We start from the raw sequence: 15,173 nt of genomic DNA, 5'->3' as shown, positions 1-15,173 counted from the left end.
GCAGTCTTGATAAGAGAAGAGTCAGAAAAGCAGGTAGAGACACTGAAGAAGCAGTGTAGCGACCTAAAGGTAGCTTTACGGGCACTCCATGCTGCCACCACTGAGCAACGGCAAAGTACCGTAGGCCACGCTAAATGTAGGAAGCAGATTGCGCAGTTGCAATCTCTGCTTTCTGTGCAGAATGGCTTCCAAGAGACATTTGGAACCCAATTAGAAGAAGAAAATGCCCCAGACTGGCAGGAATTAAGCGAGACAGCGCAGCGCTATGTTCAGGGAACATGTGCGCTAGCAGCGCAGCAGAAAAGGAAAGCGCCCCAACCCCCCACAGATCAGATAGCGCCCGCACCAATGAACCCAGTCACCACCCAAAGAAAGGCAACCACAGAAGGCGCACCCGACATCACCTACACCACCCCCTTAACCGTAACACAACTAAGGGACGTATGTGAGAAAATCACCCCATTCCTCCCCACTGCAGACCCCCACCAATTTTTCGCACGAGTGAAGCAGCAGGCGACCATGTACGGCCTGGATGAGCGAGAGCAAGTGAAGCTCACGGTTTTGAGTTTAGACTCATCGGTTGTAGCAGCCCTCCCCGACCCACAGAACGTTGGAGGAGGCACACTAGAAGAGATGCATACAGCTATTTTAGACGCGATAGGGTACAACAGAGGAGACCCAGTCGAAGGCCTAATTAAGTGTAGGCAGAAAAGGACCGAGCACCCTACAGCATTCGCAGGAAGGCTGTGGATTCACTTCACTGCAGTTTTTGGTGATTTAGACCGCGCACATTTAACCCGAGATAATATGGTTAAATGGACCCACACTATCATCTCCCACGCCACAGATGCAGGACAGAATGTCTGCTCCAATTATGACCCCTCAGAAGAGGCCCATAATGAAAAATGGGTATTGAAAAGATTGTCCCGTCCTTGGGAGCAATCAGTACAAGGCAAAACCGAATTTATAAAACCCGAGGAAGGACAGGCAGATGCAGACATGCATCCAGTTAAAACACATCAAAACCCCGCATGTGTAAATGAGGGAAGGAACAGCCCACAGCAGACCAAGTCACAGGAATGTTTTAACTGCGGACAGTTAGGACATTACGCTCGAGAATGTCAAGCCCCCCCGAAACAGCAACAGAATCAGCCCACCAATGCCCCCCGAAGCAGCAACGAAACCAACAGCCCCGACCCCCCACTCAGGGAACAATACCCAAGGGAACAATGCACCAGAGTGCCTGCTCCGCCTTATGTGCCTCAGGGGTCATGTTACAACTGTAGGCAGCCAGGACACTTCGCCCGAGATTGCAGGAGACCCCCACCACCAGCTAGACCCGCCCCCAGATATGAAAGAGAACACCACCCACAGCAGCTACAAGGTCCAAGCTGCCCCATGCAAACTATGAGCGCTTACCCACCACTTCTCATGGCAGGGATACCTCAGCAATGCCAATTCATTTTTGTTTCTCTCCTTCCTCTCTTCTTCGGTCACACTGCACTGACTCCATATGCTAGTTACACCCCCAGCCAAATGTGATTTACGGTATCCTTCGTTCTGATGGAACCTGTACGATATTCGTTGCATGTTTGTTTGTATGTGTTTGTTAAATGTTCGGTGTTTAAATTTAAACAGCTTTTCACAGCCCCACGCCACCACTGATGGAACCTGCACGCATGTTGGTTATGATGTTTGTTTGTATGTTAAGTGTTTGATTTGGAGATTGGCCACTCGCTTTTCAGCTGAAAAGCTTGTGACCACCTCACATGCACGTTAAGTTTGTCCGCAGATAACTCTGAGAACTTGACTCAGCTGCAATGTCTGGAGCCCAACTTAAGGCTTCACCCTTCACCCCACTAGGAGCATCTTGGCCCTTTTTTATGTGCCCCTCTATTCTGGGAATAGAGGCAGCAAATCCACGATGAATACATTCATGCCCGTTCGTTCCAGGTCGCTCAGGCGGTGGAGAAACGGCATTGAGGACCCGCCCTGTCTGAGGACCCCCTCTGGTCAGCTACGCTCGGGTACAGCACAGCACGCCCTACCCGGGGATTCCACCCAAATCTTACCCGTCGCGGCCCATACACAAATCATTCAGATATCTCATTTCTAAACTTTGGTTTCATTTTGTTTGAGGTAGCCCTTCGGTTACCATTCCTTATGCTATTTACATCCAGGAACACTGGGATGGTAAATCGCAAAACCTGCGAGACGGCTCGCAGTGGAACAGTTGTTGGGTGTATGTCTGGTCCTAAATTCGCTTTTGAAAAAAAATGAGGGGAGTCACAGGGTGTGACTTGGCCATTCATTTAAGGGACAATTGGAATGAGAGGACAGATACACTAACATTAAAGGTATTAAACGAATTATTGACAGATACTATGCTTGATCCCATAGCTTTCGAACGTTCGAAGGAAGGATCAGAGCAAGATCAGCAATACAGAAGGCCTGAAGGAAGAAAAGAAAGAAGACCGAGATGATGAACTACATGTTTTTAGTTATTGTTTGTGTATTTTTGCGCACGGACGCAAACCCTTTTTCCCCTATGACCCCCGCCGTTAATGTTTCCCACACACCGACTTCTCAAAGCCCAGTAATGAACAGCAATGACCAGACATGGTGCACAAAATTCATGAACTGGTACTCACTTTCGTACGTCATTGAATCACTTTTGGTGATAGCAGTTCTCTGCATCATAGTGCAGACACTTCGGTTAAGAAAATGGAGAAGGAGAGCCTCCCGCTCTTGCGCCTCGACCATTTACAGAGTACAATCCCCTATTTTCGGCTTCCACCAATCCCCCCAACCCCATGATGTGTAATGAATGATTTAATTTTGAATCGCTGTTGTAAATAAAGACCTTTTCTGATGTTTTGTAATGTTCTGAGCTCGACTGCCGAGTCAGAAATGGAGTGTAATGATAATGTTATGGATAGGAAGATAGAATGTTTAAATGTGTTAGGGAGTGTAGTTTACAAAGGATAGTTAGAGGTTCCCTAGTAATGCATGTCCCCTTTGACATAGCGCCAACCAGAGACTGTTATATAATTTTTTTTTTGCCATAATTGAGGAAAGTATAGAGGCCATGGCACTCGCTGAGATCAGGGAACACAAAGACACCGACCTTGGGTGATCCTTCATGATTTCTCATGAGGATCACAAGGAGGGAGTGTAGCCACCTAGGGTGACAACTGCCCGACACAAAATGGAAGATTGCAAGGAATGCAGGGAAAATGGACAGGTTGTAAAAAGCAAGCAGTTTACAGAGCGCTTGTATATTTGGACTGCTGCAGAAACCAGTTTTGACTGTTGCAGAAACCAGACAGCACTATGAAAAGAAACAGTTAGCATACTAATGAGGCGTTACCGGGCGATCCCCAGATAAAATGGAAACAAGTTAAACACAGATCGATACATTGAATGGAAGGCCAGACTTTTCGGTGCCAAAGAAGCCCAAAGCAATAAGTCCCAAGAACCGCCCCAGTGATCAAGGGATTGCCCCGCTATTGGGGAATTCAAATCAATCGATTGGGAAGAGACCCAGTCGATTGCGAGAGTATAGAGGGTCCGCCCAGGTGGGCGCGAGACCCTGAGAGAGGTATAAGACAGAGACCCCGACCCCAGCTCTCTCTCTCTGTCAGCCTCTCCTTGACCAGCTAGCCCTCCCAGCAGAACACCGTTGCAGCAGAAGAACCTTGTGCAGGAGAGGTCTGGACAGAAGCCGCCAGCAAATAAGTCACAATGCACGCTACGGGAATAGACACTCCTGACCCCTTTAGACCATAACCACTGGAAGCCTGCAGACCCAGGACAAAGCTAGAAGCCGTTGTTCCCTGATCCGGCAGTCCCCTTATCCAGATAAATATTTGGCCTATTAGTGGTAGGGTTAGCCTGGTTTTATTGCTTTGAACTTGACCTTGAAACTTGTGACGGTATCTTAACGATACCTGGTGACTCCAAAGCTAAGTAACGAAACAGAGCCAAATTGAGTGTTAAGCACACTCACCCAGAACGAGCAACACCGAACAAGCGCCGGAATGTGGTGACTAGGGGATTATTGCAGTAACTTCATTGCAATGTTAATGTAAGCCTATTTGTAGCAATAATAATAAAATAATAATAATCTTTATTGTCACAAGTAGGCTTGCATTAACACTGCAATGAAGTTACTGTGAAAAGCCCCTAGTCGAAACATTCCGGTACCTGTTCGGGTACACAGAGGGCGAATTCAGAATTCTGAATTCTCAGCTGGTACTGGAATTGAACCCGCCCCGCTGACCTTGATCTGCATTACAAACCAGCTGTCTAGCCCACTGAGCTGAACCATCCCAATAAAGATTATTATATTGGTCATTCAGCTCTTGAGGTCTGTTCAGGTATTCACTGAGATCATTGTTGTTCATTGACCAAATTCCAAATATCCACATTTGTTTCCTATCCTTTAATGCCTTCTGATGGCAAAAATCTAGTAATACAGATTTTTAAAATCTAGCATCAGTTATGGCTTGCAGAGGACAATTACAAATTTCTATCACTCCTGCTGTGGAGAAGTCTTTCCAATTTTACTCCTCTATGATCTGACTGTGATCTCCAGTCCTAGACTCACTAACCACTGGAAATAGTTCAACGCTTTTCACTACCCCTCAGACACTGAAATAGCCCATATCCTTATGGAGCAAGACCTGGAAAATATTCCGGCATCCGATAAAGAACAAGTGACATTTTGTTTTACTCATTCATGGGATGTGGGCATCGCTGGCTGGGCCTGCATTTATTGCCCATTCTTGAGGGCATTTAATAGTCAACCACAGGTAAGGATGAGAGATTTCCTTCCCTAAAGGACATTAGTGAACCAGATGGGTTTTTACAACAATCGACAATGGTTTCAGGGTCATCATTGGACCCACAGATTTTTTGTCTTGGAAATTCAAATTTCACCAACTTCCATAGCGGGATCTGAACCTGGGTCCCCAGAGCATTACCATGGGTCTCTGAATTACTAGTCCAACGGCAACATCAGTACACCACTGCATTCGCTGACAACTGCCAGGTGATGACCATCTCCGCCAAGAAAGACTTTAACTATCTCCACTTGAAGTTCAGTGGCAATAATATCACGGAATCCCACTAACTATCAATATCCAGGAATCACCATTGACTAGAAACCGAACTGGTCCAGACAAATAAATACTCTGGCTGCAAGAGCAGATCAGAGGTTAGGAATTGTGCAGCAAGTAACTCACCTCCTGACTCCCCGAAGCCTGTCTACCATCTGCAAGGCACAAGTCAGGAGTGTGATGGAATACTCTCCAGTTGCCTGGATGAGTGCAGCTCCAACAACGCTCAAGAAGCTCGACACCATCCAGGACAAAACGGCCTGCGTGTTTGGCACTCCCTCCATTACTTAAACTTTCACTCCTTTCATCATCGACTCACAGTGGCAGCAGTGTGTACTCTTTACAAGATGTACAATAGCACCTCATTAAGGTTCCTTCGATAGCATCTTACAAACACAGGACCTCTACCACCCAGAAGGACATGGGCAGTAGATGCATGGTAGCACACCAAATTCATGTTCTCTTCCAAGTCACCCACCATCCTGACTCGAAATGTATCGCCATTTCTTCACTGTGACGGAGTCAAAATCTTCAACCTCCCTTTTAAAAAAAATTTTTTAAATTTAGAATACTTTATTTCCAATTATTTTTTTCCAATTAAGGGGCAATTTAGTGTGGCCAATCCACCTAACCTGCACATCTTTGGGTTGTGGGGGCGAAACCCACGCAGACATGGGGAGAATGTGCAAACTCCACATGGACAGTGACCTGGGGCCGGGATCAACCCCGTGTGCTAACCACTGCGCCGCCATGCCACCCTTGGACCTCCCTTTCTAACAGCACAGAGGCTGTACCTACACAGATGGACTGCAGTGGTTCAAGAAGGCGGCTTATCACAAACTTCTTGTGATTAATTAGGGATAGGCAACAAATACTGGCCTTGTCAACAACGCCCACATGCCATGAAATAAGTTTTAAAAATCTATCTGTTCCCTTTTAAATCTTGAAACTTTCAAATTACCAATGGGAAATCTGACTGCTTCCCTCTTTTTGCGCTCCCAATAAAGGCCACAACAAAAAACTGTAACAAGTATATTGCCAAGCTGATGTCAGCTAGATCAACACACGTTTGGAGAAGTGAACATAGGAACAGAAATAGGACTGAAATAACCCCTCCAATCTGTTCTGCCATTCAGTAAGTTTATGGCTGCCCTCCATATTAATCCATCACCTTCTTGACTTCATATCCTCTATATTCTTGGACTAGTAATCGAGGCCCAGGCTAATGCTATGGTTTGATGCATTCCAATCCCATCATGACACCTGGTGGAATTTAAATTAAATTAATAAATTGTTACGGCACCCTTGGCTAGTGCACGGTCAAATTCAGCCCCACAGGCCCCCAAGTCCCAACATAAGTGAATTATTTTTATATTTTCCTGAGATCATTGACCCTCAACTGCACCAATAACTTATAGGCACCAGATTTGTAAGCAAAACCTTTTTAAAATTGTTTATTTATAATGAGAAGGGATAAACATGTAATGGAATTAATAGAACAGTGGTCTACTAATCTAGCAATTCCTCAAACCCCGTCCCACCTTCCACACAGACAAGACAGACACATGGTGGGCGGGTAGGTAAGGTTAAAGATATAACGGGGATTAAAAGGACTGAGATGAATCTTTGCTGCTGAGCTAGCAGTCTTTGTTGGTGGTGCTCTTCTAGAATGCGAGGTGTTGAAACCCATCGGTTGGTTTGGATCTCCTAGAATCTGCCTTCAATTAGACTTCGCAGGCTGCCGGAATTCTTCTGAAGAGTCCCCTTCACTTGTACAGGCCTCTACCAGATTGACTCTCAGTTTCATTGAGATAGTATTATAATTCTCTACCTGAGAGTTTTAAAGAGGGTTTTCTGTCTACCCCAACCCTCGAACACTTGTTTGCCCCTTTCCTGGTAAGGTTCTGGCTGTGATATGGAGAGGGAGACAAAAGGGCCTGGTCTTCTAGACCTTTTAGGATTCTCAGAGGAGAAATATCAGCCTGGGATTTTCCAAGCCTTTCTCACAGAAGTTTAAACTTGCACAGGCCTAGTTGGAGAGAATTCTTGCAGCCTTTAAATCAAGATGTGGAGATGCCGGCGTTGGACTGGGGTGAGCACAGTAAGAAGTCTAACAACACCAGGTTAAAGTTCAACAGGTTTGTTTCAAACACTAGCTTTCGGAGCACTGCTCCTTCCTCAGGTGAATGAAGTGGTGTGTTCCACAATTACATAGATAGACCAATTCAATGATGCAAGATGATACTTTGAATGTGAGTCTTTGCAAGTAATGAAGTCTTTTTTTAAATAAATTTCGAGTACCCAATTCATTTTTTCCAATCAAGGGGCAATTTAGCGTGGCCAATCCACCTAACCTGCACATCTTTGGGTTGTGGGGGTGAAATCCACGCAAACATGGGGAGAATGTGCAAACTCCACACGGACAGTGACCCAGAGCCGGGATCGAACCTGGGACCCCAGTGCCGTGAGGCAGCAGGGCTAACCCACTGCACCACCGTGCTGCCCTCAGGTAATTAAGTCTTTACAGGTCCAGGCTGTGCAACTCTAGACAGGAATAATCCTGGACTCTTAGACGCTGCCCTAGACTCGACATGCATGCTCAAGCGGTCAAGAGTCACATCAATGCCAGATTCAGCAGTCACATTCACAAGACAGCCCCGAACGTCACCCAAGCACAACGCAACACCAACCGCAACATTGTCATCAAACTGTCAGACAAAGGAGGGGCCACCGTCATACTGAACAGAACTACTGTACAGAAGTGTACCGACAACTCAACAACCAGGAACACTACAGACAGTTACCCATAGATCCGACCAAAGAACACACCCGCCAACTCAACAAACTGATCAAGATCTTGGATCCAGACCTTCAGAGCACCCTGCATGCTCTCATCACACGTACTCCCAGCGTTGGAGATCTCTACTGCCTCTCAAAAATACACAAGGCCAACGTATCAGGCAATGGGACCCTGTGTGAGAGCCTCTCTGGATACATCGAGGGCGTCTTGAAACCCATCGTACAAGGAACGCCCAGCTTCTGTTGCGATACAATGGACTTCTTACAGAAACTCAGCACCCATGGACCAGTTGAACCAGGAACATTTCTCGTCACAATGGATGTCTCGACACTCTACACCAGCATCCCCCATGACGACGGCATTGCTGCAACAGCCTCAGTACTCAACACCAACAACTGCCAATCTCCAGACGCAATTCTGCAACTCATCCGCTTCATTCTGGATCACAACGTCTTCACCTTCAACAACAATTCTTCATCCAGACGCACCTCAATATGCCAACATCTTCATGCTGAAGTTCGAACAAGACCTCCTCACCGCACAGGACCTTCAACTGACTTTATACACCAGATACATCAATTACTTTTTTTTTTCTTTGGACCCACAGCGAAAAATCACTGAAACAACTGCACAATAACATCAGTAAATTCCTTCCCATCATCAGACTCACCATGGACTACTTTCCAGAATCGGTTGCATTCTTGGACATACTCATCTCCATCAAGGACAGTAACCTCAGCACTTTGCTTTACCACAAGCTCATGGATAACTTACAATGCTCCACTTCTCCAGCTTCCACCCGAAACACATTAAAGAAGCCATCCTTTATGTCCAAGCCCTCTGTATACAAAGGACCTGCTCAGACGAGGAGGAACATAACAGACATCTACAGATGCTGAAAGATGCCCTCGTACGAACGGGATATGGAGCTCGATTCATCAATCGACAGTCCCAACGCACCACAGCAAAAAAACGCACAACTGCCTCAGGAGACAAACACAGGACACAACCTTTGTCGTCCAGTACTTCCCCGGAGCGGAGAAACTACGATATCTTCTTCGCAGCCTTCAACACGTCATCGATGAAGACGAACATCTTGCCACGGTCATCACCACCCCCCCAGTACCTGGCTTCAAACAACCGCGCAACCTCAGACCATTGTTTGCAGCCTTCAGGAGAACAGCGACTACAACACCACACAACCCTGCCATGGCAACCTCTGCAAGATGTGCCAGATCATCGACATGGATACCACCATTACACGTGAGAACACTACCCACCAGGTACATAGTACATACACGTGCGACTTGGCCAGCATTGTCTCCCTCATTAGCTACAGGAAAGGATGTCCCGAAGTGTGGTACATTGGCGAGACAGACCATGCAGATGCTGCAACAACGGATGAATGGACATCGCGTGACAATCACCAGGCAGGAATGTTCCCTTCCAGTCGGGGAACACTTCAGCAGTCAAGGGCATTCAGCCTCTGATCTTCGGGTAAGCGTTCTCCAAGGCAGCCTTCAAGACGCGCGACAATGCAGAATCGCTGAGCAGAAATTGAAAGCTAAGTTCCAAACGCATGAGTACAGCTTCAACCGGGACCTTGGATTCATGTCGCACTACATTCAGCCCCCCCACCATCTGGCCTGGGCTTGCGAAATCCTACTCATTGTCCTGGCTTGAGGCAATTCACACTTCTTTAACCTCTGATTATCCCTCTCTCCAGTCGCAGTGGACCTGCAAAGACGTAATTACCTCCAAACACTCACATTCAAAGTGTCATCTTGCATCAGTGAATTTGTCTCTATATGTGTTTGTGGAACCCATCTCTTCACTCGCCTGATAAAGGAACAGCGCTCCGAAAGCTAGTGATTCCAAACAAACCTGTTGGACTTTAACCTGGTGTTTTTAATGATAGATATTTATAGATTGTTGCTATAGCTGGAAATACTGAATGAAATTATTAAAAGTTGTTCATTCATGTTTTAAAAAACATGGGACTTGGAAACACGAATAGGCCATTCGGCCCTTTGAGCCTGCTCCATTAGGGCACAATTTTTGATGATTCTGTGCTTCAGTTGTTTGATGCAATAAAAGATATAAGATTTGTGTCTCTTGAAACAAGAAAAGGCAGTTAATAATAAGCACTTATTGTTACAAGTAGGCTTTAATGAAGCTACTGTGAAAGCCCCTAGCCACCACATTCCGGCGCCTGTTCGAGGAGGCCGGTACACTGCTGGCCTTTTTCTGCATTACAAGCCAGCTGTTTAGCCCACTGTGCTAAACCAGCCCCAGTTTGGAGAAAAGTGGATGCAACAATGACAACAGGTTAAAAACTGATTGTCATCTCTTATTTTACCGGAAATACTGCCATTTCCAGGGTTCCTATTCATAATAATATTTGTCCTGCTACAATCAATAATCAGTGAGATTTTTGAGAAACAGACTTGTGTTCTGCTGCTTTGTATAACACAGGCTGCTACTTGATGCAGTATTAACTAAAAGATGCTCCAGACTCTGAAATGAGTTCAGCGTGTTTATTGAACTATTAACACAGTTCTCAAATGAGTTTGACTCTCTGCTAATCTAACTGCAGTAACTCAGTCTAACTGTACCAGCTTGCTCTAAGCCACGTGCTGGGGTGTGATGCTGCTGATCAACCCTGTCTAACTCTCTAGATGTCTGTCTGTGGAAAGAGGCAGGGTGTGAGTGCCTCATCCCTTTTATAGTGTTTATGTCATGCCCCCTCGTGGTGATGCCACCTCTAAGTGTCCCGACTGCCCATTGGTTGTATCCTATTCTGAATGTTCATTGGTTGCATGTTTACATATCATGACAAGACTAAAATCTGAAGCTTTTCTTTAACGATTCGTACAGGAAATCAGAGCTCAAGAAGAACAATAACAGTGAATGTTGCTTCTCTATCCCGGAAAGAATTAAAGTTTTGTTTGTTTCTCTGTGCGTTTACTTACACAAAAGGATCTTTGTTGCAACCATATTTGGAGTCAAGAATCAAACTTGTTACATTTATCTAATAAAAATCTATCAATGTCAAATTTTAAATTATTAATTGAACTCGCTTCTACTGTTCCTTGTCCTGTTCCTTGAGAGTTTCACAATCTACAAACCCATGTGTGAGGAAGTGTTTCCTCACCTTGGTCCTCAAGGGGCTGGTTTAGCACAGGGCTAAATCGCTGGCTTTTAAAGCAGACCAAGCAGGCCAGCAGCATGGTTCAATTCCCGTACCAGCCTCCCCGGACAGGTGCCGGAATGTGGTGATTAGGGGCTTTTCACAGTAACTTCATTGAAGCCTACTCGTGAAAATAAGCAATTTTCATTTCATTTCATTTTCAATAGCCTGGCTATTGTGAATATGCATGTATACACCAGACTTTGTTGTGATATTTGGTAGAATCAGCCACTTTGGTAGCAAAATACATTGGCACCCATGAAATTGCACCTCAGGAGTAGCCAGTGCCTGCACCAAAGGAAATAAATCAATTGGGTGGGGAAATAGAACCAGATGCATTTTGCACTGTTAGCTGCATAGACCACATGTGACTGGAGGCAAAGCTTGCTTACTCGGAATAGTTTAACCGGAAGACAGTGACCACTTATCTTCCATATTGAATTAACTTTTATAAGCAGGTGATTCCTAACTGAATTGCTGTACATTTCTCATCGTAGGTGAACATGTCGCCCAACCTGTCATCGGAATACCTGCCTCCCAACAGGAACATCTATCAACAGGTCAGTCAGTGAAGATTGAGAAGTCAAATGATTCAGTTACTTTAGTAGGCCACAAACAAGTCCAAATCCAGTAGGCCACAAACGAGTCCGAACCCAGTAGGCCACAAACGAGTCCGAACCCAGTAGGCCACAAACGAGTCCGAACCCAGTAGGCCACAAACGAGTCCGAACCCAGTAGGCCACAAACGAGTCCGAACCCAGTAGGCCACAAACGAGTCCGAACCCAGTAGGCCACAAACGAGTCCGAACCCAGTAGGCCACAAACGAGTCCGAACCCAGTAGGCCACAAACGAGTCCGAACCCAGTAGGCCACAAACGAGTCCGAACCCAGTAGGCCACAAACGAGTCCGAACCCAGTAGGCCACAAACGAGTCCGAACCCAGTAGGCCACAAACGAGTCCGAACCCAGTAGGCCACAAACGAGTCCGAACCCAGTAGGCCACAAACGAGTCCGAACCCAGTAGGCCACAAACGAGTCCGAACCCAGTAGGCCACAAACGAGTCCGAACCCAGTAGGTCAAAAGAAACCTCGGTTTATTGCAAAGTAATTATATTTACAATATACAGATCCCAGCCCGGTCTGCTCTGTCAGTTCCATACCTGGCCGACTTTATACAGATCTCAATGTCCTCGGGCTCCTCGCCCCCTTCGTGGGGGGAGCTCATATTCGGCAAGATACTCGAGGAGACTGGTTGCTCCAGCCCCATAGGTCTCATGCAGGTTATAAGAGTTACATGTATGAGGGGTCTGGATTAACAGTAGACAGGCACAATATCCTGGCTTTGAATTCAGCCCCGAAAGTCTCCTGTCTCTGACCCTGCACAGTTCCTGTATGAATTGGTTTTGGTCCAGTTCCTTTGTGTACGATTCCACAAAACAAAACTACCTGTAATTCACAGAGGAGGCATCAGATTCATCCAATGAAACCACAAGAATATTGTTGTGGACAATGTTACATTTGTGCAGCATTGCCCAATATATTGGCCACTAGCCACATGTGGCTAACTGGGAATGTGGCTAAATGCATTTTTGATTAGTAAATAAAATATGAGTGATTGGTACTGCCATTGGGCATGTGCTCTCCTCACGCCACACACATAGAACCATACATAGAAAATCGAAGCCTCCTAGTCTTTTTGGTCACTAGGGCAATTTATCATGGCCAATCCACCTAACCTGCACGTCTTTGGACTGTGGGAGGAAACCGGAGCACGGATTCATTTTGATCATGGCTGATCAACAAGTTCAATACCCTGATTCAGCCTCCCCCAGCACCCCCCCCCCCCCCCCCACCCTCCCAAACCCTTGATCCCTTTAGCCCCAAGAGCCATATCTAATTCCTTCTTGATGTGTACTTCAACCTTTCTGTGAATTTATTAGTAAAAATGGCAAGACAAAGGCTGTATTTTCCTGTGCCCGTCCCCCTGGGCAGGTTTTCCAACAGCGGAGATAGCCGACAGGACGTCCAGTACCGCCAAAGTCAATGCCCATTGCCAATGACAGCTGAGAAACCTGCCAACAGGAAGAACCAGAATCTGAGTGCATGTTTTTGATTGTTGTACATGCTTTACTCCTTGGCTACTGCTTCTTGGTTATCTGCAAAATCGTTGTGGAATATGGGTACAATCATGGAAACAGGGCAGCACGGTAGCACATGTGGATAGCACTGTGCTATCCCGGCTGGGTCACTGTCTGTACGGAGTCTGCATGTTCTCCCCGTGTCTGCGTCCATTTCCTCCGGGTGCTCCGGTTTCCTCCCACAGTCCAAAGACGTGCAGGTTAGGTGGATTGGCCATGATAAATTGCCTTAGTGACCAAAAAGATTAGGAGGGGTTATTGGGTTGCGGGGATAGGGTGGAAGTGAGGACTTAAGTGGGTCGGTGCAGGCTCGATGGGCCGAATAGCCTCCTTCTGCACTGTATGTTCTGAAACAAAAACATCTGCAACAATAAATAGGTCAATGTGGACCTCACCTACCAGCTGGAGAGCAGTGAGAACCCCATGTTGCATCTTTTAGGGAAGGTATGCTGAATTCCCGTACCAGCCTCCCCGGACAGGCGCCGAAATGGGGACCTCACCTACCAGCTGGAGAGCAGTGAGAACCCCATGTTGCATCTTTTAGGGAAGGTATGCTGAATTCCCGTACCAGCCTCCCCGGACAGGCGCCGAAATGGGGACCTCACCTACCAGCTGGAGAGCAGTGAGAACCCCATGTTGCATCTTTTAGGGAAGGTATGCTGAATTAACTGCCACTTAGGCATTTAACAGGACAGCAGTCAAGGACCCCAAAGGCGGAGCTCCTGCCCACAGGCAGCTACTGGCAAATCAGAGGCCGGTAACTGTTAACTGCCAGGAGCACCTGGGAGGAGATGGCTGCTGCTAGTTCTACACTCACCATTGCTGGAACCCAGGCCACAGGTGAAAGATGGCTGGTGAGGAGGGAATCGCAGGGTAAGGATCGTGGGGGTGAGGGAGAGGAGAGTCAGAAGCCAGGGCAGCCAGGTGGCTTTCGGTGGGCCCCGACATTCCCAATATCGTGTCCCTCGATCAGACACTGAATGCCTTTGAACAAGGGACACCCACCTCAGAGACCCTCTCATGGGTTTGCTTGTCATGCATTAATTTCCCACTTAAGGGCCTCAATTGACGGCAGGGCAGTAAGACTATCCATTGGCCTTCAACGGGCTTTATTGGGGTGGCGGTGGCAAGGTGGAGACACCACCACCCGCCCACCTGATTAAATGCCCCCTCCTGCCACCAAACCCGCCATGGGAGGGGGGGGGGGGGGGGGGGAGTAGATAAATATACAAATTTGGAACAGGAGTAAGCTCCTCAAGCCTGCTCCACCATTTGATAAGATGATGGCTGCTCTGATTACGGCCTCAACTCCATTTTCCTGTATGCCCTGCTATACTTTAACTCCATTTTCCTGTATGGCCCCGGCTATACTTTAACTCCATTTTCCTGTATGGCCCCGGCTATACTTTAACTCCATTTTCCTGTATGCTCCTGCTATACTTTAACTCCATTTTCCTGTATGGCCCTGCTATACTTTAACTCCATTTTCCTGTATGCCCCGCTATACTTTAACTCCATTTTCCTGTATGCCCCGGCTATACTTTAACTCCATTTTCCTGTATGCCCCGCTATACTTTAACTCCATTTTCCTGTATGCCCCGCTATACTTTAACTCCATTTTCCTGTATGCCCCGCTATACTTTAACTCCATTTTCCTGTATGCCCCGCTATACTTTAACTCCATTTTCCTGTATGCCCTGCTATACTTTGACTCCCTTGTCATTCAAAAATATTTGCACTCAACCTGAAAAATATTTACTGACACAACCTCCACTGTTCTCTAAGGAAGAGAATTTCACAGACTAATGACCCTCTGAGGGAACAGTTTCTCCTCATTTCCATCTTAAATGGACCTTCCTTTTCGATAAACCCTGTCCCCTGGTTCCAGTCTCTCCCATAAGGGGAAGCATCCTCTCAGCATCCAC

At 46.6% G+C, this 15,173-nt stretch overlaps 1 protein-coding gene across 1 annotated transcript in view; it reads left to right on the top strand.

Annotated features, from left to right (window-relative positions):
• The window catches only part of LOC119966995 (probable tubulin polyglutamylase ttll-15), a 163,156-nt gene that overhangs the window by 119,199 nt on the left and 28,784 nt on the right, over nt 1-15,173 (top strand). The window contains exon 12 of the mRNA XM_038798973.1: nt 11,608-11,670. Within this exon, the coding sequence (XP_038654901.1) occupies nt 11,608-11,670 (63 nt within the window). The remainder of the gene's footprint in view (nt 1-11,607; nt 11,671-15,173) is intronic.

This window comes from Scyliorhinus canicula, chromosome 6 (assembly GCF_902713615.1).
Source record: "Scyliorhinus canicula chromosome 6, sScyCan1.1, whole genome shotgun sequence".
Lineage (NCBI taxonomy): Eukaryota > Metazoa > Chordata > Chondrichthyes > Carcharhiniformes > Scyliorhinidae > Scyliorhinus > Scyliorhinus canicula.
The sequence above is the reverse complement of the archived record's forward strand: the minus strand, read 5'-3'. Positions and strand labels throughout refer to the sequence as shown.